Raw genomic sequence first — 23,877 nt, forward strand, 5'->3', positions numbered from 1 at the left:
AAACTGATCTGTTCTTGCGTTTTATTTTTTTCTGGAATTTACAAACTCCGCGAGTCGCGGTGTTTATCCATTACAAACTCCGCGAGTCGCGGTGTTTGCATTTTTTTTTATAAAAACCTTAACTTATAAAACAATTAATTAATTAATTTTAAAATTTTGTTTCCCTTGTTATTTAGGACGAGGTCGTTTCGGAACGATGTCCTAGTCCGTCCCTCGACAAAATTTTTAAAATTTGTCAATTTAAAGCGCGGTTTTAAAAGCAAAGATTTTTGGGTTTTTTTAATGTTTTTGGCATACTTTAATTCAATAAGATTAAAAATAATGATAATAAAAGTTCTCGTCCCTCCCTCGAGTAAAGCAATTTCAGTTCAAAGACCTAGTCTTCAACTCACGACGAATTTTAAAAATCGTATTTTTAACTTAATGAGATAAAGTAAATTTTTATTTTTAAATTCACACAACTTAAATTTAATATGCATAAAATTCAAAATTAATATTAAAAATTCACACCAAACTTAAATTTAATTTTGTTTTTATACATACAAACTTATATTAAAAATATTAATTTTTTAAATATTTACAATTTTAAATATATTGATTTAAAAAGTTAACAATATCAATTTAAGATTTATATATTAATTTTAAAAACATGGTAAAAATAAAATTAAAAATCTTTTTTGCTTTTATCCCACTTTAATCAATCAAATATTATCAAAAATATACGCCCCTCTTTTCGGTAAAGTAATTTCGGTTCCATGACCTAATTTAACTCATGACGAATTTTTGAAATATTTTGGGTTGATTGATTAAAGATATTTGTACCTTAAGAATAAACGTTAAATTTCACAGTGATGTAATAATTTTTTTTTTATGATATCAACAATTTCGGTCGCAAGACCTAATTTTATTAAATACCAATTTAATACTTTATAGCGAACAAATTAGCGTTTATTATCAAAAGGTTAAAAATAAAAATAAAAATAAAAACTGTACAGACTTACCTGTGAGATAGTATTCTTAGTGATATGCTCTAGCCCACTCATAAGATAGTCGGACTAATTGATTTTCCATGGCTACATAGGCGTAACCTCGAGCATTTAATGTTTTTTCTTTTAAACATATGAACGGTCCATCTCTGCATAAAGTAACAAATTCGGTGATTGAATAGGTTTGATTATTTGAACATTTACCTTCGTGTGACCATTTTCCGCATTTGTGACATCTTTCAAGGTGTCGTGCTCTTCTTTTTGCTGCGGATTTTGATTTTCCTTTACCAAATTGTAACTTATTATCTTCACATCTGGATTCTTTTCTTACTCCGTCCAATTTTTCTCTGATTACTGATACCAGTTCACTCGGAAGTGTGTCATTATTACGTTTAGTAATCAAAGCGTGTAGCATTAGACCTTGATTTAGTTCACAGGAAGTCTTAATTTCGTAAAACCTAAAAAAATAAAAATTCAGAATGGGGGGAGAAGACTAGTTCTTTAGGGTCTGCTAAGGAAAGACCATTCGGGTTCCATTTTCGAGAATTACACGAAAACAGAAAATCTAACTCTAACAGAAATACATATTATCCTTTAAAGACTTGATTCTCCCCACACTTAGTTAGCTGTGGTATCGAAATTGTGATTAACTTCGTTGTCGACTTCCATCGGACTATCTATGTAGTGTTTAACTCTGTACCATTAACTTTAAATTCAATCCCATTTGAATTTATTAATTCTATCATTCCGTATGGGAAAACTCTTTTGACTATGAATGGTCCAGACCATCTTGATTTCAATTTTCCAGGAAACAGCTTAAATCGTGAATTGAAAAGAAGAACTCTGTCTCCTTCCTTAAATTCTTTTGAACTTCTGATTCTTTTATCATTCCATTCCTTCGTTCTTTCCTTATAGATTAACGAATTTTCGTATGCTTCATGTCTTAATTCTTCTAATTCGTTTAATTGACTTAACCGTAGTCGTCCAGCTTCATGTAAATCAAGATTACATGTCTTCAAAGCCCAAAATGCTTTGTGTTCAATTTCTACTGGAAGATGACATGCTTTTCCGTAAACGAGTCTAAAAGGTGTGGTTCCAATTGGAGTTTTGTAGGCTGTTCTAAAAGCCCAGAGTGCATCCTCCAATTTTATGGACCATTCCTTCGGATTTGATCCTACGGTTTTCTCTAGAATACGTTTTAAAGCTCGGTTGGTATTTTCAACTTGTCCACTTGTTTGTGGATGATATGCGGTGGAGATTTTATGAGTTACTCCATATCTTTTAAGAACTTTCTCAAGTTGATTATTACAGAAATGAGTTCCCCGATCACTTATTAAAGCTTTCGGTGTTTCAAACCTTGCAAAAAGACGTTTTAAAAAGTTGACTATAACTCGTGCATCGTTAGTTGGGAGAGCTTGTGCTTCCGCCCATTTAGATACATAATCAATGGCTACGAGAATGTAGAGATTATTATGAGATTTTGGAAATGGACCCATAAAGTCAATACCCCAAATGTCAAATACTTCACATACTTGAATGACGTTTTGTGGCATTTCATCACGTTGACTTATTTTTCCGGCCCTTTGACATGCATCACAGGATTTGCAAATAAGGTGTGTGTCTTTGTAAATTGTAGGCCAATAGAATCCAGCATCATAAACTTTTCTTGCTGTTAGTTGAGGCCCATAATGCCCTCCTGTTGGTCCTGTGTGATAATGGTTTAAGATTTTACTAGCTTCATCTCCGAATACACATCGGCGTATTATTCCATCGGGACAACTTTTAAACAAATGTGGATCTTCCCAGAAATAGTGTTTTATATCACTGAAGAATTTCTTTCGTTTTTGGTACGATAATCCTTTTTCAAGGAATCCACATACTAAGTAGTTTGCATAGTCTGCAAACCATGGAATTTTATTATAATCTATCTTCAATAGATATTCATCAGGAAAGTTGTCTTGTATAGCCGATTCATTTAGAACTTCTAATTCAGGATTTTCAAGACGAGAAAGATGATAAGCGGCGAGATTTTCTGCTCCTCTTTTATCTCGGATTTCAATATCGAACTCATGTAAGAGTAAGATCCAACGAATTAATCTTGGTTTGGCATCTTGTTTTGAAAATAGGTATCTAAGAGCAGAATGGTCGGTATAGACCACCGTTTTTGCTAGAACGAGATATGAATGAAATTTGTCAAAGCAAAGACAATAGCAAGGAGTTCTTTTTCAGTAGTTGTGTAATTCGTTTGTGCTCCTTGTAACGTCTTACTAGCATAATAAATAGGTTGAAATCGTTTTTCAATCCTTTGTCCTAAAACGGCTCCCATTGCAAAATCACTTGCATCGCACATAAGTTCAAACGATAGATTCTAATTTGGTGTTATCATGATCGGCGCATTAGTGAGTTTCTCTTTAAGAATATTAAAAGATTTGATACATTCATCTGAAAAGATAAATGGAGCATCCTTTTCTAGGAGTTTATTCATAGGAGTGGCAATTTTAGAAAAATCTTTTATGAAACGTCGGTAAAAACCGGCATGCCCTAGAAAACTCCTAACTCCTCTAACATTGGTGGGATGTGGAAATTTAGCAATTACATCTACTTTATCTCTATCCACTTTAATTCCTTCCTTTGAGATTTTATGATCAAGAACGATGCCTTCTTTAATCATGAAATGGAATTTCTCCCAATTAAGTACTAGATTTGATTGTTCACATCTAATAAGCATTCGTTCTAGATTAACTAGATATGTTTCAAATGTATCACCGAAGACTGAAAAGTCATCCATGAAAACTTCCATGCATTCTTCTATCATGTCATAAAAAATCGCCATCATGCACCTTTGAAAGGTTGCAGGGGCGTTGCAAAGTCCAAATGGCATGCGTTTGTAAGCAAAAGTACCATAAGGGCACGTGAATGTGGTTTTCTCTTGGTCTTCGGGTGCTATTGGAATTTTAAAATATCCGGAAAAACCATCAAGAAAACAGTAGTAACTGTTTCCGGCTAATCTTTCCAACATTTGATCAGTAAAAGGTAAGGGAAAGTGATCTTTTCTGGTGGCGTCATTTAATTTTCTATAATCAATACATACACGCCATCCTGTTACAGTCCTAGTAGGAATAAGCTCATTTTTCTCATTTGTAATGACAGTCATGCCACCTTTCTTAGGCACGCATTGAACTGGGCTTACCCATGGACTATCAGAAATTGGATAAATTAAACCTGCATCTAGCAGTTTAATAATTTCTTTCTTAACTACATCTTGCATATTAGGATTTAGTCTTCGTTGGCGTTGCACATACGTTTTATGACCTTCTTCCATAAGGATTTTATGTGTGCAATACGAAGGACTTATTCCTTTAATATCATGAATTTTCCATGCAATGGCTGGTTTATGAGCTTTTAACACAGAAATGAGTTGAGATTTTTCATTTTCAGTAAGAGAAGATGATATTATTACAAGTAATTCAGATTCACCATGTAAATAAGCGTATTCCAAATGGTTTGGAAGTGGCTTTAACTCTAATTTCGGAGGTTCTTCTATCGATGATTTATATCGATATCTGTCTTCTTCTTTTAACATTTGAATTTCTTCTGTTGTTGGTTCATATCCATTAGCTATTAGTGTAGCTAACATTTCAATTTCATCAATTGGTTCATTTCCTTCTCCTAAAGAACATTCTCCTGTTCCTTGTAATTCTGGAAATTCTTCTAACAATTCTGCATGTGAATCTATAGTTTGAATATAATAACATGTATCATCTGCAGATTGCGGTTGTTGTATTGCTCTATCAACTGAAAAGGTAACACTCTCGTCCTCTATACTTAGGGTCAGTTTCTTACCAAACACGTCAATCATTTCTTTAGCCGTGTTTAAGAATGGTCTTCCTAATATGAGAGGAACTTGAGAATCTTCTTCTATGTTCAGAACAACAAAATCTACTGGAAATACTAAAGTACCAACTTTAACTAGCATGTTCTCCATTATCCCTCTAGGATATTTTATTGATCGATCGGCTAGTTGTATGCTTATTCTTGTTGGTTTCAATTCTCCAAGGTCTAGTTTAGTGTATAGTGAATACAGCATTAAATTTATACTAGCACCTAAATCTGGCAATGCTTCTATTGAACTAAGACTACCCAGAAAACATGGAATTGTGAAACTTCCTGGATCAGATAGTTTTTCTGGTATCTTATTCAACAGCACTGCTGAACAATTAGCATTCATAGTAACGACCGAGAGTTCTTCCATTTTCTTTCTATTCGAGATTAGATCTTTCAGAAATTTAGCATATCTAGGCATTCCTGAAATCACATCAATGAAAGGAAGATTTACATTTATTTGTTTAAACATATCCAAGAATTTGGATTGCTCGGCTTCAAGTTTCTCTTTTTTCATTTTACTCGGGTAAGAAAGTGGTGGTTGGTATGGTTTAACATAAGGTATAGCCTTAACTATGTTATCTTCATTAACCTTTTCAACTATCGGTTCTTTTTCCTTATCTTGTTCAGGTTGTGGTTCTTGTGGATTAGGAATAGCTTCATCAGAAATTATAGGTGTTTCAGGTGGTTTAAGCGTAATACCACTTCTTGTGGTAATAGCTTTAGCTGTTTCATTCCGGGGGTTAGCATTTGTATCACTAGGTAGACTTCCCGATTTTCTTTCACCTATCAACCTTGCTAGGTTACTTACTTCTTGTTCCAAATTTTGAATAGAAGCTTGTTGATTTCTAAATGCTTGAGCATTTTGTTCATTGGTTTGTTTCTGAGATGTGAAAAACTGCGTTTGAGTTTCAACTAGCTTCGTCATCATATCTTCTAAATTTGGCTTTTTATCATCGGTTTGTGGTGGTTTGTTTTGAAAATTAGGTCTTTGCTGGCTGTAAGTATTATTGGATACTTGTTGATTACTAGGACCTTGTTGGTTGTTGTATGGAACATTTTGGTTATAATTCTGGTTTTGATTGTAAATCGGTCTTGGCGGTTGATAATTATTCTGATAATTATTTCCAGGCCTTTGGTTTAGATATGAAATATTCTCTCTTTGTTCCATTGTTAATTCAATACTGAGACAATCTTTTGTCAAATGTGGTCCTCCACACTGCTCACAACTAATTCGTATTGAGTGAATATCTTTAGTCATCTTTTCCATTCATCTCTCGACAGCATCTATCTTTGCAGAAATGGAATCTAAGTCATGGCTAGAATCGGCTCTAGCTACTTTAGATGATCTAACGATATCTTTTTCTTGGTGCCACTCATGTGAGTGGGAAGCAGTGTTATCAATAATTTTGTAAGCATCAGTTTCTGTTTTCTTCATAATAGAACCACCAGCTGCTATATCGATGTCTTTCCTTGTAGTGATGTTACATCCTTGGTAGAATATTTGTACTATTTGACAAGTGTCTAAACCATGTTGCGGACATCCTCTTAATAACTTTTCAAATCTTGTCCACGCCTCATATAGAGTTTCATTCGGTTTTTGTATGAACGTAACAATTTCTCCTTCAAGTCTTACGGCTTTAGATGCCGGAAAGAATTGTTTAAGAAATTTTTCAACTAAAACATCCCATGTATCAATCGCCCCTTCAGGTAACGATTCCAACCAATCTTTGGCTTCTCCCTTTAAAGTCCAGGGTAATAACATGAGATATATCTGTTCATCCTCAACTTCTCTTATTTTAAATAGTGTGCAGATCCTATTAAGGTACGAAGATGTTCATTTGGATCTTCCTTCGGCACACCACTAAATTGGCATTGATTAGTCACCATGTGTAGAATTTATCCTTTGATTTCATAATCTGGCGCATTAATGTCTGGATGAGTAATTGCGTGACCTTGGCCAGTGCGTTTAGCTTTCATTCGGTCTTCCATACTTAAAGGTTCCAGATTTTCCATGATTGAATTTGTTGAATCTGAATCACTAGAGGATTCTGATTTAATGGTTCGTTCCTCAACAATCTCTGTTTGAATGATTGGTGGTTCCGGAGGAAAAATTAATGGTTCAGGATCTCGGAATCGTCCCTGAATATTCTCCGGATTCTCAATTGTGAGGTCGGGTTCAAAAAATGGATTATCGGAAATTTGAATTGGAGTACTTGGTCGACTGGATGACGATTCTAAAGAAAAATCAACTGCGACAATATTAGCTAGATGTCTTGATCTGGTTACAGGTGATGAACGTACAAAAGGTGGTGAACGTCTTGCTCGGTGCATTCACTGAATATCCTATTAGTTTTTAAAAGGAAAGAAAAATTATATAAGTTATCCAATTAATAGACTTTTCTGATTTTGCCCACGTTTCAAATAGCCAAAAGATGCAGCAGAGGGGCAATATTCGTTTGGTCTCAATATAATTGAGTACTGTTTGGCTCCAATAGCCCGGTCCACGTGCAAATCCAACTATTACTACGAACCAGAAAATTTTGATGTCTATCAATTTAACCACTTAAAATAAATTTTCATAATTTAAAGAAATTTAGATAAGAAATAGAGAAAATTCTATGTCCTAAAACTAGAATGGCGAGAAATAAGAAAGAAAAAGAGCGCGTCGATATTAAAATTGGAGAAATAAGAAAGAAAAAGAACGACTTATAAAACTTTAAAATACTCGACTAACCCAACCTTATTATTATCACTAACTTAAAATTAAAATTGCAATTTGAGATTACTAATTGGAGTGATAATTGATACATAGGTAAAAGGCGTCGAAAAATAAAAATAAGAAAGTAGCGCGTTGAAACTTAAAAAAAAGAACTAAAAACTAAAAAATTAAAAGTTGCGTCTAAAAATATTAAAGCTTAAAAGAAAAATTATATCCCAAATGGCAATAACTTAAAAAGGTACTAAAACTTAAAAAGGCGTCGCAAAATTTTAGAGCACCTAAATCTTAGTCTAAAGAAAAAGCACTTAAGTGATTTTACGGCAAAGCCTAAAAATCTAGAAATAAAAATAACTATGGAAAAAACTATGACTTAAAACTAATTACGAATGATAAAAATACAAAAATTACGAATAAACAATTAAAAAGGTACGAAATATAAAAAGATATAAAAAGTGATAAAATTACTTATTTTTATAAAAATATTATTTTTTATATTTATTATTTTATAAAAGTAATAATTTTTATATATTTAAAACTAAATAATAATTAATTAAAACTAAATTATATTAATAATAAACTAACTAGGGTTTAAATAATAATAATAATTAATACTCCGTAATTAATGCGAATTTAGGGTTTCTGTCAGGCGCGTCAGGTTAAACTCCGCAAGTGCGGTGCCTAGCTGGCAACAAACTCCGCGAGTCGCGGAGAATGCAAATTCAAATGACAGGCTGGTTTCGTTCGACAGGTTTTTTTTTTTTTTTTTGATTTTATGTTTTAAATAAATACGAAATATTTAGATAAAACTTATATTTTTTTTAACACAAAAATAAAAATAAAGAAACTTTATAAAACTTTTAACAAACTCTTAAAAATATATAAATTTTTGTTTTTCTTTTTATATTTTTGAATTTTTAAAACGTATTTTTACAAAAGCGTATTTTTTTATAAAAGTAAACTAAAAATAAAAATCTTTTTTTTTTACATAGCGTTGCGCTTCCGGCGTTTAAGCAAGAAATTGAATCCCCGGCAGCGGCGCCAAAAATACTTGATGTTAAAGCTAAGGGGTATAAAATACTATTAAATTTTACTAGGAAAAACTATTAAATACGATACAATTTTACACAAGATTTTTATTTATTTATAGAATGGATATACTTAAACCTTGCTACAACACTTATAGGCTGTGTACCTAATCGTACAGTAGTGTAGTTTTTAGTAAGTCCGGTTCGTTCCACAGAGAATCCTTTAAACAAAGCTTAACGCTATATTAGTTTAATTTATAAAAATACAAATATATATATATATATATAAGTAATATTATTATTTTAAAGGGGGGTTTTTACCGTTTAATGACCGGTTTGTCGATTTTAAAACTTAGTCGCAGTTAAAACCTAATGTAAAATATTAAAAATAAATATAACTTAATTTAAAGCGTAAAGTAAATAATGATAATGAAATTGCGATAAATAAAAGTGCGATGAAATAAAATTGTGATAATTAAAAAGTACGATAATTAAAAGTGCAATTAAATATAATTACAATAAATAAAAGTACGATAATTAGAAGTGCAATTAAATATAAAATAAAGGAAATTAAATATGAAATAAAAGAATTATGCTTATTTAAACTTCCGTAATCATGATGTTTAACGTGTTGATTTTAGTTTTATGCCTATGGGTTAATTGTCCTTTGTCCTGGATTATTTAATATGTCTGTCTGGTTTTTGTCCATAACAGTCCATCAGTCATAAATATAAAGTGCGAGTATCCTCGTCAAATTATCCTTATACCCGAAGTCAAATATTCCAACTAATTGGGGACTTACACTGTAACAAGATTTTAATACTTTGTTATCAATTACACTAGGTTATCGACTGCGTGTAACCCAAGGTTTTAATACTTTGTTATCAATTATGCCAAGTGTCCTTGTACATAATTTCACCCCTGTTTTAATAATTCTAGTGACTATTAATCCATTCCCGTGTCCGGTTAAATGAACGATTATTCGTACGTATAAATATCCCGCCCATCGTGTCCGATCGAGTGTATATGGTTATTTATAGGGACGTCCAATTGTAAATCTTTATATTAAAATTAACAAACTATCATTTAGTTAAACAAATATAAAGCCTATTAATAGCCCATAGTCTAATTTTCACAAGTGTCGTTCTTTTGTCCAAACCCCAATTATGGTACAAAGCCCAATTACCCAATTTTAGTAATTAGCCCAACATCATGATTACTTTGATTTAAATAAGCATAATAATAATTTAGCTACGAGACATTAATGTAAAAAGGTTGAACATAACTTACAATGATTAAAAATAGCGTAGCGTTACACGGACAGAATTTCGACTTACACCCTTACAACATTCGCTAACATACCCTTATTATTAGGATTTAAAATTAAAATTAAAATTAAAATTAAAATTAAAATATATATATATATATATATATATATATATATATATATATATATATATATATATATATACGTTTACATATAGATAGAGAGATTGATGGATGGATATTTAAAACGGATCAAATGCGTTGGCTTTTATAGGCAGTTTCAGAATTTGGGGCTCCGCGAGTCGCGGCATATTTCCCCTTCAAACTCCGCGAGTCGCGGAGTTTGAATTTCCAGCTCACTCCATTTTGGATCTTTACTTGCCGACGGATTTTAATAATATAAATATATAATTTATATAATTAATTATATATTATATTATATTTATATACATAATTAATTTGTAACTTTCGGTCCGTTGCGTCGAGCGTTGAGAGTTGACTCTGGTCCCGGTTCCGGATTTTTGAACGTCCTTGCGTACAATTTAATATCTTGTACTTTGCATTTTGAATTTTGTACTCTTGTAATTCTGAGACGTTTCTTATAAATAATTGGAACCTCTTTGATTGTATTTTGTACTTTTGAGCTTTTTGGTCGTTTGCGTCTTCAATTTGTCGAATCTGTCTTTTGTCTTCACCTTTTATTATTTAAACGAATATCACTTGTAAATAGAACAATTGCAACTAAAAGCTTGTCTTTCTTGAGGAATAATGCTATGAAATATATGTTCGTTTTTAGCATTATCAGTTGTTTTCTTCAAATACCTGATGATTCTCATTACAGCCTCCATATGGTGAACCTGTGGTTGGTGCATGAATTGACTCACAACTCCAACTGCATGTGCTATATCAGGTCGAGTGTGAGCAAGATAGATGAGTTTTCCCACCATCCTTTGGTATTGCCCTTTATCGGCAAGATCAGCTTCATCTTCCATAAATAACTTCTGGTTTGGAATCATTGGAGTATCAGCTGGTTTGCAGTCAATCATACCTGTTTCTGCAAGGAAATCAAGTACATACTTCTTTTGACAGATAAATATTCCCTATGGAGATCGTAATACCTCAATTCCCAAAAAATATTTAAGCCTGCCCAAGTCTTTCATTTCAAATTCTTTAAATAAGTTCAATTTTAAGTTAGAAATTTCCTCTTTATCATTTCCTGTTATTATCATATCATCAACATAAATGATTAAGCAGGTAATTAAGTTTCCTTTTCGTTTAAAAAAGAGAGTATGATCCGAGTTACTCTGTTTAAAATCATATTTTTCATAAATAAAGTAAATCTCCCAAACCAAGCCCGCGGGAATTGTTTCAACCCATATAAAGCCTTTTTAAGTCGACAAACTTCCCTGTTTTTGAAGTTGTCGGTGAATCCTGGTGGTGCTTCCATATAAACTTCTTCCTTTAATTCGCCATGTAGAAAAGCATTCTTCACATCAAATTGGTGAAGCGGCCAATCTTCATTTGCAGCGATAGAGAAGAGAACTCTAATGGTATCAATCTTTGCCACTGGTGAGAAAGTTTCGGAATAATCAATCCCATATGTCTGAGTGTACCCTTTCACAACCAGTCGAGCTTTATATCTTTCAATAGTACCATCTGATTTATGTTTTATCGTAAATACCCATCGACATCCCACTATTTTCTTTCCTTGACGCACAACACATTTTTCCCATGTATCACTTTTCTTTAGTGCTTCCATTTCTTCTTCCACAGCCTTTCTCCATTTGTCAGATTTCATTGCTTGATCAACTGTAGCTAGAACTTTCTCAGAATATAAGGCAGAATGGAATTTCTGTGCTTCACTTGATAGGTTCCCCTGTGCAACATTAGCAATTGGATACCTTGATCTTTGCGCCTCTTTTTCTGGAGAATATCTCTTTGGTGGTACTCCTCTGTTAGTTCTTTGTGGTAAAACATATCTTTCGGTGGTTTCAGCGGAAGTGGTACTATTTTGTTCTCCTTGTTCATTATTCGAGGAGATTTCTTCTGATTCAATGTTTGGTGATTCGGGATCAAGATTTGATGATTCAGGATCAGGATTTGGTTGTGATTCGGAATCAGGATTTGGTGGTGATTCGGGATCATGATTTGGTGGTGATTCGGGATCAGGATTTGGTGTTGGTGTTTGAGTGTTATCAAGTTTAGGTATCCAGGTTATCCAACTAAGAGTGTCATCTTCTTTCTCCCCCTCACTCGTGAGTTGGGTATTATAGAAGTATTCGGTTTCTATAAAGTTACAGTTCATTGAAGTATAGACATAACGTTTCCTAGGACTGTAGCATCGATATCCCTTTTGGTTTATGCCATACCCCACCATAACACATTTTTCGGCACATGGATCAAGTTTGGTTCGTTCAGTTTTTGGAATGTGAACAAAGACGGAACACCCAAAAATTCGTGGTTCAATATTCAAAGAGGTAGGTAGAGTGTGAAATTGAGATAAATTTAGGAGTTTTTGTGCCCAAAATCTTAGTAGGTAACCGGTTAATAAGATAAGTAGCGGAAGCAAGAGCTTCAGGCCAAAAACTCTTTGGAACTTTAGATTCGATTAATAAAGATCTTGTCATTTCTAAGAGTAGTCTATTTTTTCATTCAGCTACCCCATTTTGTTTGGGAGTATGAGCACAATATGTTTGATGGATAATCCCATTTTGTTCACAAAAAAGTTTCATGGAGGTATTGACAAATTCACCCCATTATCAGATCACAAGATTTGTATGTTTTTATTAAATTGAGTTTGTACCATTTTGTAAAAGTGAGTGAATTTTTCAAAAACTTCCGATTTATGTGTTAGAAAGTAAACCCATGTCATCCTTGTATGATCATCAATAAACAGGACAAAGTACCGCAGATTTTTCCCCCCAGTCACCTGGGCCGGTCCCCATACATCAGAATGAATTAAAGTAAAAGGTACATCTTGTCTATTATTACTAGGTTTAAATGTACTACGGTGGCTTTTAGCCAAAATACAAGTTTCACAATTTAAAACAACATTTGACGGAACCAAACTAGGAAATAAAGCATGTAAATATCCGGCTGACGGGTGACCCAATCTCCTATGCCATAACCAGGCCTCCCTCGAAGGTGTTCCGTGAGCAAGTGACACGGTACCTTGCTGAGAAACCTCGTCAACATAGTATAACCCCCCTTTTTCAGTGCCACGTCTAATCAACAGTCCTGTCCGGATATCCTGCAAGATGCAGAAAGTCGGATACATCAGGACTTTACAGTTTAGTTCTTTTGTAACATGACTTACCGATAACAGCTTATGAGATAAAGCTGGAATATATAGACAGTTAGGTAGCTTAATAGTTTGTGAAATTTCAATGGTACCGCCACTTTTAACTTGAATAATTTCACCGTTACCCGTTTGAATCCTATTTTTTCTAGGTTTTGTTTTGAAAATAATATCGTTTTCATCAAAAGTCATAGTATCCGTTGCCCCACAATCAAAAATCCAAGATTTTGATTTAGAATCATTTGAGACAATATTTGCTTCGGAAAGGTCTTTTTGTATTTTTGTTAAAACGGAGTACTTGTTTTGACACAGAACAAAATTGGACTCGGTTTTTATATTTTTATTAATATTAGTACCAAATTGAGGCCCAATTTTAACTTTTGTACAATCTGGCCTGTTAACATACTTAGTTGGGCCCTTTTTAACCCATCCCTCTTTAGTTAGCCTATTAAGGTTTGGCCCAACAGGTTTTAACCTACCAAGTCTAGGGAACCGATTCCTTTTTCCACCCGTTGTTTTATTTTCTTTCAAGAAATTCGGTGAGCTGTTTCCCTTTTTCCCATTTACATCGAACAAAGGGATTGCATCTTCCCTAGATGCTTTAACTGAGTTATCCCTTTTAGACTCAACCCTAGTTGCTTTTTCTGTATTTGTAAATAAAGAGGAGAAAGGTTTTAAATTTATACCAGCGGTTTTATGGGTGGTGGCTATACCACCGAAGCCGTCACTGGTGGTGGTGGTGTTGGATTCATCACTTGCTGCTGCCGTCGATGCTTTACCTTTAATTGGCTTTGGCCACCACTCTGGATACCCTTTTATCTCAAAACACCGATCGATGGTATGCTTCGATTTACCACATCTTGTACATTTAAGCTTTGATTTGTCGATTCTCGGTTTATAACCACTCCGGTGGGTCTTGGTTAGATGAACAGATGACTCTTTGCCATCGAATGTGACCAAACCAGTTGCAATCCCATGATTGGTTGAGGAGTCACTTGGTGATAACCCTAGAATCTGTCGATGGGCTGTTTCTTTTCTCACAGCGGCGTAGGCTTCCTCCGCCGTCGGTAGTAGGTTTAATCTGAGAAGCTCTCTCTTGATTGTGTAATATTTTTGATCAAGAGCCTTTAAAAACTGAAAAAGCTTCTGTTCAGCCCTAATCTTGTTGTATTTGTTGATATCTGATGCACTTTCCATGGGGTTTGGGTCTCGGATTTCGAGTTCACCCCAAATACCTTGCATCCGGATCCACAATTCTTCAAGATTGAGGTTGTTTTGTTTCATTTCTGTAGCTTTGACATACAAATCATAAGTTTGGAGCTTATCAGTGCCACTACTATAGGTTGTAGCTAATGCATCCCATAGTAGTTTGGCGGTTGAAAACGAAGTAAGATTTCTTACTAAATTGGGCTCAATATTTTGTATCAGCCATGAGAATACAATGAGATCTTCTTGCTCCCATTGTTCGAATTCTTCATGACTGCTATCTAGTGGATTGGAGGTTAAATGTTTGAGAAGTGCCTTGGATTTACCTCCAATGGCAACTCTCATCATTCTTGACCATAATGCATAGTATGAGCTATTTAGACTCAAACCTATCTTTAATGTATCTGAGATCTTGGGCCGTTAGTAATTATTTTTTAAGAGATTTGCCAATTGACTGGTTAGTTCATCTATTTGGCTTTGTTGGCTTGAAGGTGTTTGGCTGCCGTCGTTAGACATGGTGGCCATTCACAATGGTAGATGATTGAAGCAAACACGAGTATTTTGATTAAAAGATCGATACCGTCAGCTCTGATACCATATTAAGATTTGAATAAACTGATCTTGTATTGAATAATGATTTTGATACAATTGTATTGATTTGTTTACATCAGATAAGTTGGTGCTTTATACAACTTTCATTCTAACAGCTAATTCTAAATTGGGTAAGGCTCCAAACCACTTTTGGAACCACCTTGGTTAAAGAAGAAATCTGCTGTTGGTAGCCTGCTCTTGTAGCCGTTTGGTTGCTTGGACTTGTGCAGACATGTGAACCTCTAATTCGGGATATGATGAAGTTGACCACTTCTGATCCCAAAGTCAACTTACCTAAAAAGGTAAATTGATTATTTGATTTATTCTAACATATACGACTAACAAAAGTAAAAAGAATGGAAGATATCTTTCCCTACCTAGCTTTATGAAGTAGGATTTAACATATTAGAGTGTATGGAGTTGGATTTGCACCCCCGGGTTTCTTGATGGCAATTGGGCACAGACTTGTTAGTGAACACAATGGAAAACATTTTCACGAACCTAAAATATCGTCGTTTGCGTTGTTTACTTAATTTTTAGGTTCTATGGAACTGTCAGATATAAGTCTTACTAGCCTAGTGGAACTTGAAATTAATGGGATGAACGGAAAATTAGAGAGGTTATTTCCAAAGTATAGCACGAGGACTTGGCAAGCTGAAGGAGCTAATTATTTTAAGTAAGCTTTAGAGAAAGTGATTTCGGACGAAATTGGCCGATATTGATGCAAATGTAGTTGAGTTCCATTATATATCACTTGTGATTTCAAAACGTCTATGCTTTGCAAGTTGTACCATTAAATATCCATCACTGGTTCCGAAACGACTTCGTAAATTCAAGAAAACTTTTTGCAGCTTTGGCAACATTATTTGTAACAAGCGAATCGAATATCAAACTACAACTTCATTGATCATGTGAATTCCCAAATGTACAACAGAGCCAATACAAAACCTTAATTGATAAACAAAAACATTATTTTGCTGGACCAACACTTGGACTTTAAAAACCTTAATCTAGAAAACTAACATCGGGGATATCAGAAAAAATTGTATTTTCCCATCTGGGCTTTGACCTAATCTATGTACAAATTTCTTCATAATTTTATTCAAATGTGAACATTGGATGTCTATCATTTGTGATGTTTCTAATTTGTTGATTAGGTTTTGGGCCATTTTAAAACCCTAAAGGGGTGGTTAAGTGGTTGGGTGCTTGGGAATCTCCAACGGATACCCGGGTTCAATCCCCACCAACCTCACTTTAGAGTCTTGCCTTTCAAAAAAAAAAAAAAAAAAAGGTTTTGGGTCATTTTGGGGGATGGGCGACGAAGTAACTTAGTGAAGATGGAGGTGACCCTCTTGCTATCAATTGATGATGAAATTAGATATAAATGAATATATAAAGAATGATATTTATGTATAGGCGATCTCTAAATAATGCTTACCAGTACGATTGATCTGTGGAAAAAGGTTTGAAGCAAATACACCTAAGAAAATATATTGAGAAAAAGATCCAATTGTTATAGGTGAACCGACACAAATAATACGAGTACTTCTGATCATTTTATTTATGTGACTGTAAACTATGTGTGAACATTATTTTGAAATTATTTCACTGTTGGTCCCAAGCTTTGTACTAAAAATTAGGATAGAGACTAAAGTTTAAAATGATCACGTTTGGTTTCAACTTCTAAGAATAAGACATAAATGATCTCAGCTTTTAATGCACGTTAGTGAATCTCAGTTAACTTACACGAATGAAAAACACATGATGAACACTTTTGTCTTTTTGCCTGTTCCTTTGTCATTTGGTTATATTTTCCCTTTTCCCTCATATTCAACAATATTTTCAACAAACCTTCAAACCTAAATTTGATTACGAACAAATTGAACAATACTAAAATTTAATTAATACAGTAACAAATTTGATTCCCTTCTTTTTTTTTCATTCACGCCAGTATCCTTTTTATTTCCTTTCCAAAGTATCACATGTGAAGCGACATTTGGACCATTGGTCTTTAACCGAAATCGACTTTTCTGTTGTCTTCTTCGGAAAGTCATCATTGTCGGTCAAAATTTCACGATGACAATGAAATCATCGAGTTCTTTTTTTCTTATTCTCCTCACTAGTCTGATTACTAATTATTTGTTGATCCTTTAGCAACCTAAAGTGTAGACTCTCTTTGAAATTGTTTGTATACCAGTGCTTCTTTAAAATTCCTGCTATCACGATAAGACCATGAATTTCTTGTCTGCTCCGATGACCTTTGTTGAGGGTAAGGCTTCATATTATCATTGCTCATGTTCATTCATGCTAAAAAATAATGAGTTGTTTTCGTAATTCATATTTCTTCCATCAGTGCTTCGTATACAATTTTTATTTTCATATCTGAATTATTTTTAACTTTGAGTATTAGGGTTTGATTTGGATTTGAAGGTTTGTTGAAGATGAGATTAAAGGAAAAATGTAACTACATGACAAAGGAACAGGCAAAAAGACGAAACTGCTCATCATGTGTTGTTTATGTGTGCAAGTTAACTGGGATTCACTAACGAGCGTTAAAAGATGGGACCAACTGTGTATTATATATAATAGTTGAGGCCAAACATAATCGCTTTAAACTTTAATCCCTATCATGATTCTTGGTACAAAGTTTAGGGATCAACCATGAAATTTTTTTCATTATAAATTTCCACACTAATTCAACAATTCTTCTACAATTTTTACGCTCTAAAAAAATCTTCTACAATTTACTTTAGTAATTAAATGGTACATCTTCTATTTTATTGTATACTATTCTTTTTTAATTTTTTAAAATTAATTGTCTACTTTAATAAATTGATAATAATAATAATAAATAAATTTTTTTTATGTCCTTACTTTATGCTTGTAAAATAAAAAAATTGGATAGAAAAATAACGGTTAAAACTGAAAATTTAAAAAGAATAAAAAATAATTTGTAAAATTGGAAATTTAACAAAAAGTATATGTGATAGTAATTTTCTTTATGTGTATGATTATCGTCGGTCCAAGGACCAACACTCACGTTGGATCTTATTAATCCACAGTGGAGAATTGATACCTTGTCCTTGAATTCAAAATCGATCCTCAAAACGATGACGAAAACAAATTTACCGAGATTTTAAACGAGCTTGATTTTAAGTACAAAACTTGGCCGGTAAGCAAGAAAGAGCATGCTTCTTTGATAACTACTCAACTTCTAAGCGAATCAGATACGTTCTTTGAGCCTGTGATTCAACGATCAAAAAGAAGGCCACCAAAACATAAAAAAGGAAAAGGAAGAATTTCTACGACACGAGATCCTTCAAGATTTGAGTATGTTGAATCTTCACGAACACACAATTCTTCAAATTCTACCTTCGTAGCCCGAAATGACTGTGAAGTTGTCAAAGAGAGTAGTTATGTTCATCTTGAAGACAACTTAATCGATTTAAATGCATATCCAGAAGGTGAAGAAGGTGATTTGGACTTTTGTTAGAGATGGTGGTCATTACCGATTATCCGTAGTTTATTTTCTTTAGGTAGTTTAAGTGAATTTTGTTTAATTTTTGAATTCTATTGCCCCATTGTGTTTAGTTGCACTTTTATTTTGAATCAATTTGGTTTGCATTTTCATATTTAACTGGTAAATTATGTGTTTTGGAGTATTTTAGTTCACTAAATTAATTTAAGTTAATAGTTCGTTTAACCTTCTGCCTGATATTGATGTTGGTTTTCTTTTTGTATTTATCATGAATGTTGTGTAAAATTGTACTAAAATATGGATACATAACTGTACAATGCTTTTGTTTTGGACTTTATATATCAAATACTGATGATGTATCATGCACATGGAAAAGTCAAACGTTATCTTATCTTTGTCATTGAACTAGTTTTCGGAAACTGAAATTAATTAGAGGGTAATTTGTTGTAGTATGGAGACGTTAAACAAACAAGAAAACAGAAGCTGATGATGATGCAGCGCATCATCAATGGATGCGGCGCATCCATGGCACGTTTTTATGCCGAAGGTTTTGGATGCGGAGCATTGAGCTGATATGGCGCATCAATTGGGTCGGATGCGGCGCATCACTAAAGCGATGCGGCGCATCTGGAGCTGGTTTAAGCCTGTAGTCGCGATTTTGAATCTGCAATATGTGGAAGCTTCAGGGATGCGGCGCATCAACTACAGATGCGGCGCATCGCCTCTCTGTCAGCAATTTGGCAAGTTGCAACCTTTACATCCGAACATACTTTGGCTTCCTTTTGCTTTAGGTGCAAAGTTGATCACTTTACACCTAAAATTAGGGCTGTGATCATGCCAATACAAGGTGGAAAGCATGGCTAGTTGGTTTATCTTTCATGATTACTAGCACACTTGAGGATCAAGTTGTAGTTTGGTTGGTTTCTTGTTTGCTCTATATAAAGAGCTCATTCATAGTCCTTGTAACACACCACTCTCAAATATTCAGTAAATATACAATCTCTAGTTGGTCCGTGGACTAAAGCAATCACAACGATTGCATATAACCATGTTATATCTTGTGTTGTTCTTTACATTTTCGCATTTATTATCTTTCATTCATTAAGTGGGTTTGAGTGATCTTGTTGGAATCACTACTCGGCAAGTAATCTTGTAGAATTACTTGCATTGTTTGGGTCCTAATATCCTAACAACTGGTATCTAGAGCACAATGTTTCGTTAAGGGAACGATGGCGGAAGATGGAAAGTTTAGAATCGACCGATTCGATGAGAGAGACTTTGGCTTTTGGAAGATGCAAATTGAAGATTACTTGTATCAAAAGAAGCTACACCAACCATTGTTAGAGACCAAGCCCGAAAGCATGAACGATGCCGATTGGACGCTTTTGGATCGTCAAGCTTTGGGGGCTATTCGTCTTTCACTTGCTAAAAATGTTGCATATAACGTTGTGAATGAGAAGACGATGTTTGCTTGCTTGAAAGCACTCTCTAACATGTATGAAAAACCTACCGCTGCAAATAAGGTATTTCTCATGCGTCAATTGTTTAATACTAAGATGAAGGAAGGTACGAGTGCAATGGATCATATCAATGAATTTAATAATATCGTTTCAAGGCTTGAATCTGTAGAGATTAAGTTTGATGATGAACTAAAAGCACTTATCTTGCTTTCATCATTACCAGAAAGTTGGTCGGGTACGGTTACTACAGTTAGTATCTCTACGGGAACTACTAAGCTAGCGTTTGAAGTTATAAGGGATTTGATTCTTGGTGAAGATACTCGTAGGAGAAACTCGGGAGAATCAACGTCCGGTTCTTTGTTAAGTACCGACAACCGGGGTAGGAAATTTGAACGCGGTGAGAAGAAGGGTAGGAAGAAGTCTAAGAAAAGGAATCCATCGAAAGATAGAAGTGAAGTTACTTGTTGGGGTTGCAATCAAAAGGGACACTTTCAAAGGAATTGCAAAAATGGTTCCGCGAAAGGTGTAAACTTGGCCGAAGGGGAAAGTGATGATGTACTTTTGTGTAGTGTTGAAAATTCTATGGAGTCTTGGATTTTGGATTCGGGAGCTTCGTTTCATGCTACTCATGTCAAAAGCATGATGAAGAATTTTCGTTCATATCAAGGCAAGGTGAGATTGGCAGACAACAAGCAACTTAATATAGAGGGCATTGGAGATGTTGTTTTGAAGACTACTCTTGGCTCTAATTGGACCTTGAAAAACGTAAGGTACATTCCTAAATTAAAAAGGAAACTTATTTCGGTTGGTCAATTAGATGATGAAGGTAACGCGGTTACTTTTGAAAACCGCCAATGGAAGGTGGTTAAGGGTAGTTGTGTAGTGGCTCATGGACATAAAAGGGGAACTCTTTATATGGTTGAAGTGTTTGATGAAGACACGGTGGTTGCTACGGTTAATGTTGAGTCCGAATCAACTCTATGGCACGGAATACTCGGGCATATGAGTGAGAAGGGTATGAAGATGCTTGTTTCGAGTGGGAGGATTCCGAATTTGAAAAAGGTAGAACTTGGGTTTTGCGAACCATGTGTATATGGGAAGCAAAAGAAGGTGACTTTTGGGAAATCGGGGAATGCACCTAAGTTGGAGAAATTGGAGCTCGTTCATACGGATGTGTTTGGTCCAACCAATGTAGAATCACATGGAGGTTCTCGTTATTATGTCACCTTCATTGATGACTCCACTCGAAAGGTATGGGTTTACTTTCTTAAAGCTAAATCTGACATGTTTGATACTTTCGTGAAGTGGAAAGCTATGGTAGAAAATGAGACCAATCTGAAGGTCAAGTGCTTGAAGTCGGATAATGGAGGAGAATATGGTAGTTTTGAGTTTAAAGACCATTGTGCAAAGCTCGGTATTAGAATGTTGAAAACGGTACCGGAGACACCGCAACAAAATGGGGTCACCGAACGTATGAATCGTATGTTAAATGAAAGGGCTAAAAGTATAAGACTACATGCCGGTTTGCCTAAGATGTTTTGGGCGGATGCGGTTAATACGACGGCTTATTTGATAAATAGGTGACCCTCAACACCGTTGGGTTTCCGAATCCCGGAGGAAGAATGGCAAGGTAAGAAGGTGAGTTATGGTCACCTAAAGGTCTTTGGGTGTAATGCATATGTGAAGACCAAAGATGCGGATAAAGACAAGTTTGAGGCTAAGTCGAAAAAATGTACTTTCATTGGCTACGGGTCGGATGAAATGGCCTATCGTTATTGGGACAACGAAGCTAGAAAAGTAATTCGTTCGCGAGATGTTACTTTTGATGAAGATTCGGTCTATGGCAAACCGGAAACGGGGAGTCCTAAACCGAATCAAGTTACTTTTGACGATGTTTCTATTGATGATCTTGCAGGTTCTAGTGGGAGTTTGGGAAACAATGAATTGCCGAATGATAGTGAGGCGTCGAAAAATGCTAATGATGGGGATAGTTCGGAAAGCGGTAATGATTTCGAACATAGAGCGATTTCTAGTGGTGAGGAGGATACAAATGAAACCGGTCCAACTATTTCGGTTACTCCTACACCAAGACGCTCGACTAGAGTGCCCAAACCTAATCCTAGGTATTCTCCATCAGCAAACTACTTGCTCTATACTGAGAATGGTGAACCCGAAAGTTATTTTGAGGTAAGAAAAACAAAAGAATCCATACAATGGGAGCTTGCCATGAAATAAGAGATGGGATCACTTGAGAAGAACAAGACTTGGTCACTAGTGAAGTTACCTCATGATAAAAGGGCATTGCAAAGCAAATGGGTGTGTAGAATCAAGAATGAGTTAGATGGCAAGAGAAGGTACAAGGCTCGTTTGGTAGTCAAAGGCTTTCAACAAAAGGAAGGGGTTGACTACAAAGAGATATTTTCTCCGGTAGTTAAAATGACTACTATCTGTTTGGTACTTTCTATGGTTGCATCCGAAGACTTACATCTTGAGCAACTAGATGTAAAAACTGTATTCTTACATGGTGATCTTGTTGAAGAGATCTACATGAGGCAACCCGAGGGCTTTGAGGTAAAGGGTAAAGAGAAGTGGGTTTGTAAGCTAAAGAAAAGTTTGTATGGATTGAAGCAAGCACCTCGGCAATGGTACTTGACATTTGATGATTTTATGAAGAAGATTGGTTTCTTAAGATGTGAAGCGGATCACTGTTGTTACTTGAAGAAACTCAAGTCTTCTTATATAATCTTATTGTTGTATGTTGATGACATGTTACTTGCAGGTTCCAACATGTCCGAAATCAACAAGTTGAAGGGATTACTTTCCCGTGAATTCGAGATGAAAGATCTTAGTGGTGCTAAGCAAATACTTAGCATGAGTATTGTGCGTGATCGTGTGAAGGGTACTCTATACTTGTCTCAATCTAAATATATTGAGAAAGTAGTAGAGAGGTTCAACATGGAAGATTTAAAGGCTCGTTCTATGCCTTTGGGAAGCACCTTAAAACTATCAAAAAGTCAATCACCAAAGATGAAAAGAGACAAGAAGGATATGGAAAAGGTTCCATATGCATCGGCCGTGGGTAGTATTATGTATGCCATGGTTTGTACAAGACCCGATATTGCTCAAGTAGTGGGAGTTGTAAGTCGTTATATATCTAATCCGGGGAAAGAGCATTGGGAAGTAGTCAAATGGTTGCTTCGTTATTTGAAAGGTACTTCTAATATGGGATTGTGTTTCTCTAAGAACAATCTCATACTTAGAGGTTATGCGGATGCTAATTTGGGTGGATGTGATGATTCGGGGAAAAGCACTACGGGTTATGTTTTCACAATGGAGAAGACGGCGATTAGTTGGTTATCTCGATTACAAAAGAGTGTTGCTTTGTCAACCACCGAAGCCGAATACATGGCTATTGCGGAAGCTTCTAAAGAGCTAGTGTGGATGAAGAACTTCTTACGCGAGTTGGGTAAAAGACAAGACAATTGCGTCTTGTATTGTGATAATCAAAGTGAGGTTCATCTTGGGAAGAATCCGGTGTTTCATAGTCGTACGAAACACATCAATATAAGGTAACATTTTATTAGACAACATATAAATGATGGCACTTTATTCTTGGAGAAAATCCTTGGTACGAAGAATTCTGCCGATATGTTTACTAAGGTGGTTACGACGGAGAAATTGAGGTTTTGCATTACCTCAATTGGTCTTCTCACGAATTGATGAGAGAAGACCTCGGCTAGAGATGTGAATGGTGTTACAAGTTTAACAAGTAGTATTGAAGACCTTTTATCGAAAGTCTACTCATCTGAAGTATGTGTTGAGCGTGCATGTCCCAAATGGTATTTGGCGGTAATCGAAGGTGGTTTAATGTTCTTGGTTAATTCATTGATATGATTGGAGTTTTGTTCAAAGTCTCCAAGTGGGAGATTTGTTGTAGTATGGAGACATTAAACAAACAAGAAA

At 34.9% G+C, this 23,877-nt stretch overlaps 1 protein-coding gene across 1 annotated transcript in view; it reads right to left on the minus strand.

Annotated features, from left to right (window-relative positions):
- The window catches only part of LOC139902424 (uncharacterized), a 61,325-nt gene extending 46,592 nt beyond the window's left edge, over window positions 1–14,733 (minus strand). The window contains exons 1-4 of the mRNA XM_071885052.1: window positions 13,198–14,733; window positions 13,053–13,131; window positions 11,425–12,167; window positions 11,284–11,340 (exon numbers count right to left, since the gene is read on the minus strand). Coding sequence (XP_071741153.1) covers window positions 11,284–11,340; window positions 11,425–12,167; window positions 13,053–13,131; window positions 13,198–14,733 — 2,415 coding nt within the window. The remainder of the gene's footprint in view (window positions 1–11,283; window positions 11,341–11,424; window positions 12,168–13,052; window positions 13,132–13,197) is intronic.
- Window positions 14,734–23,877: the final 9,144 nt, after the last annotated feature.

Source organism: Rutidosis leptorrhynchoides, chromosome 3 (genome assembly GCF_046630445.1).
Source record: "Rutidosis leptorrhynchoides isolate AG116_Rl617_1_P2 chromosome 3, CSIRO_AGI_Rlap_v1, whole genome shotgun sequence".
Classification (NCBI taxonomy): Eukaryota; Viridiplantae; Streptophyta; class Magnoliopsida; order Asterales; family Asteraceae; genus Rutidosis; species Rutidosis leptorrhynchoides.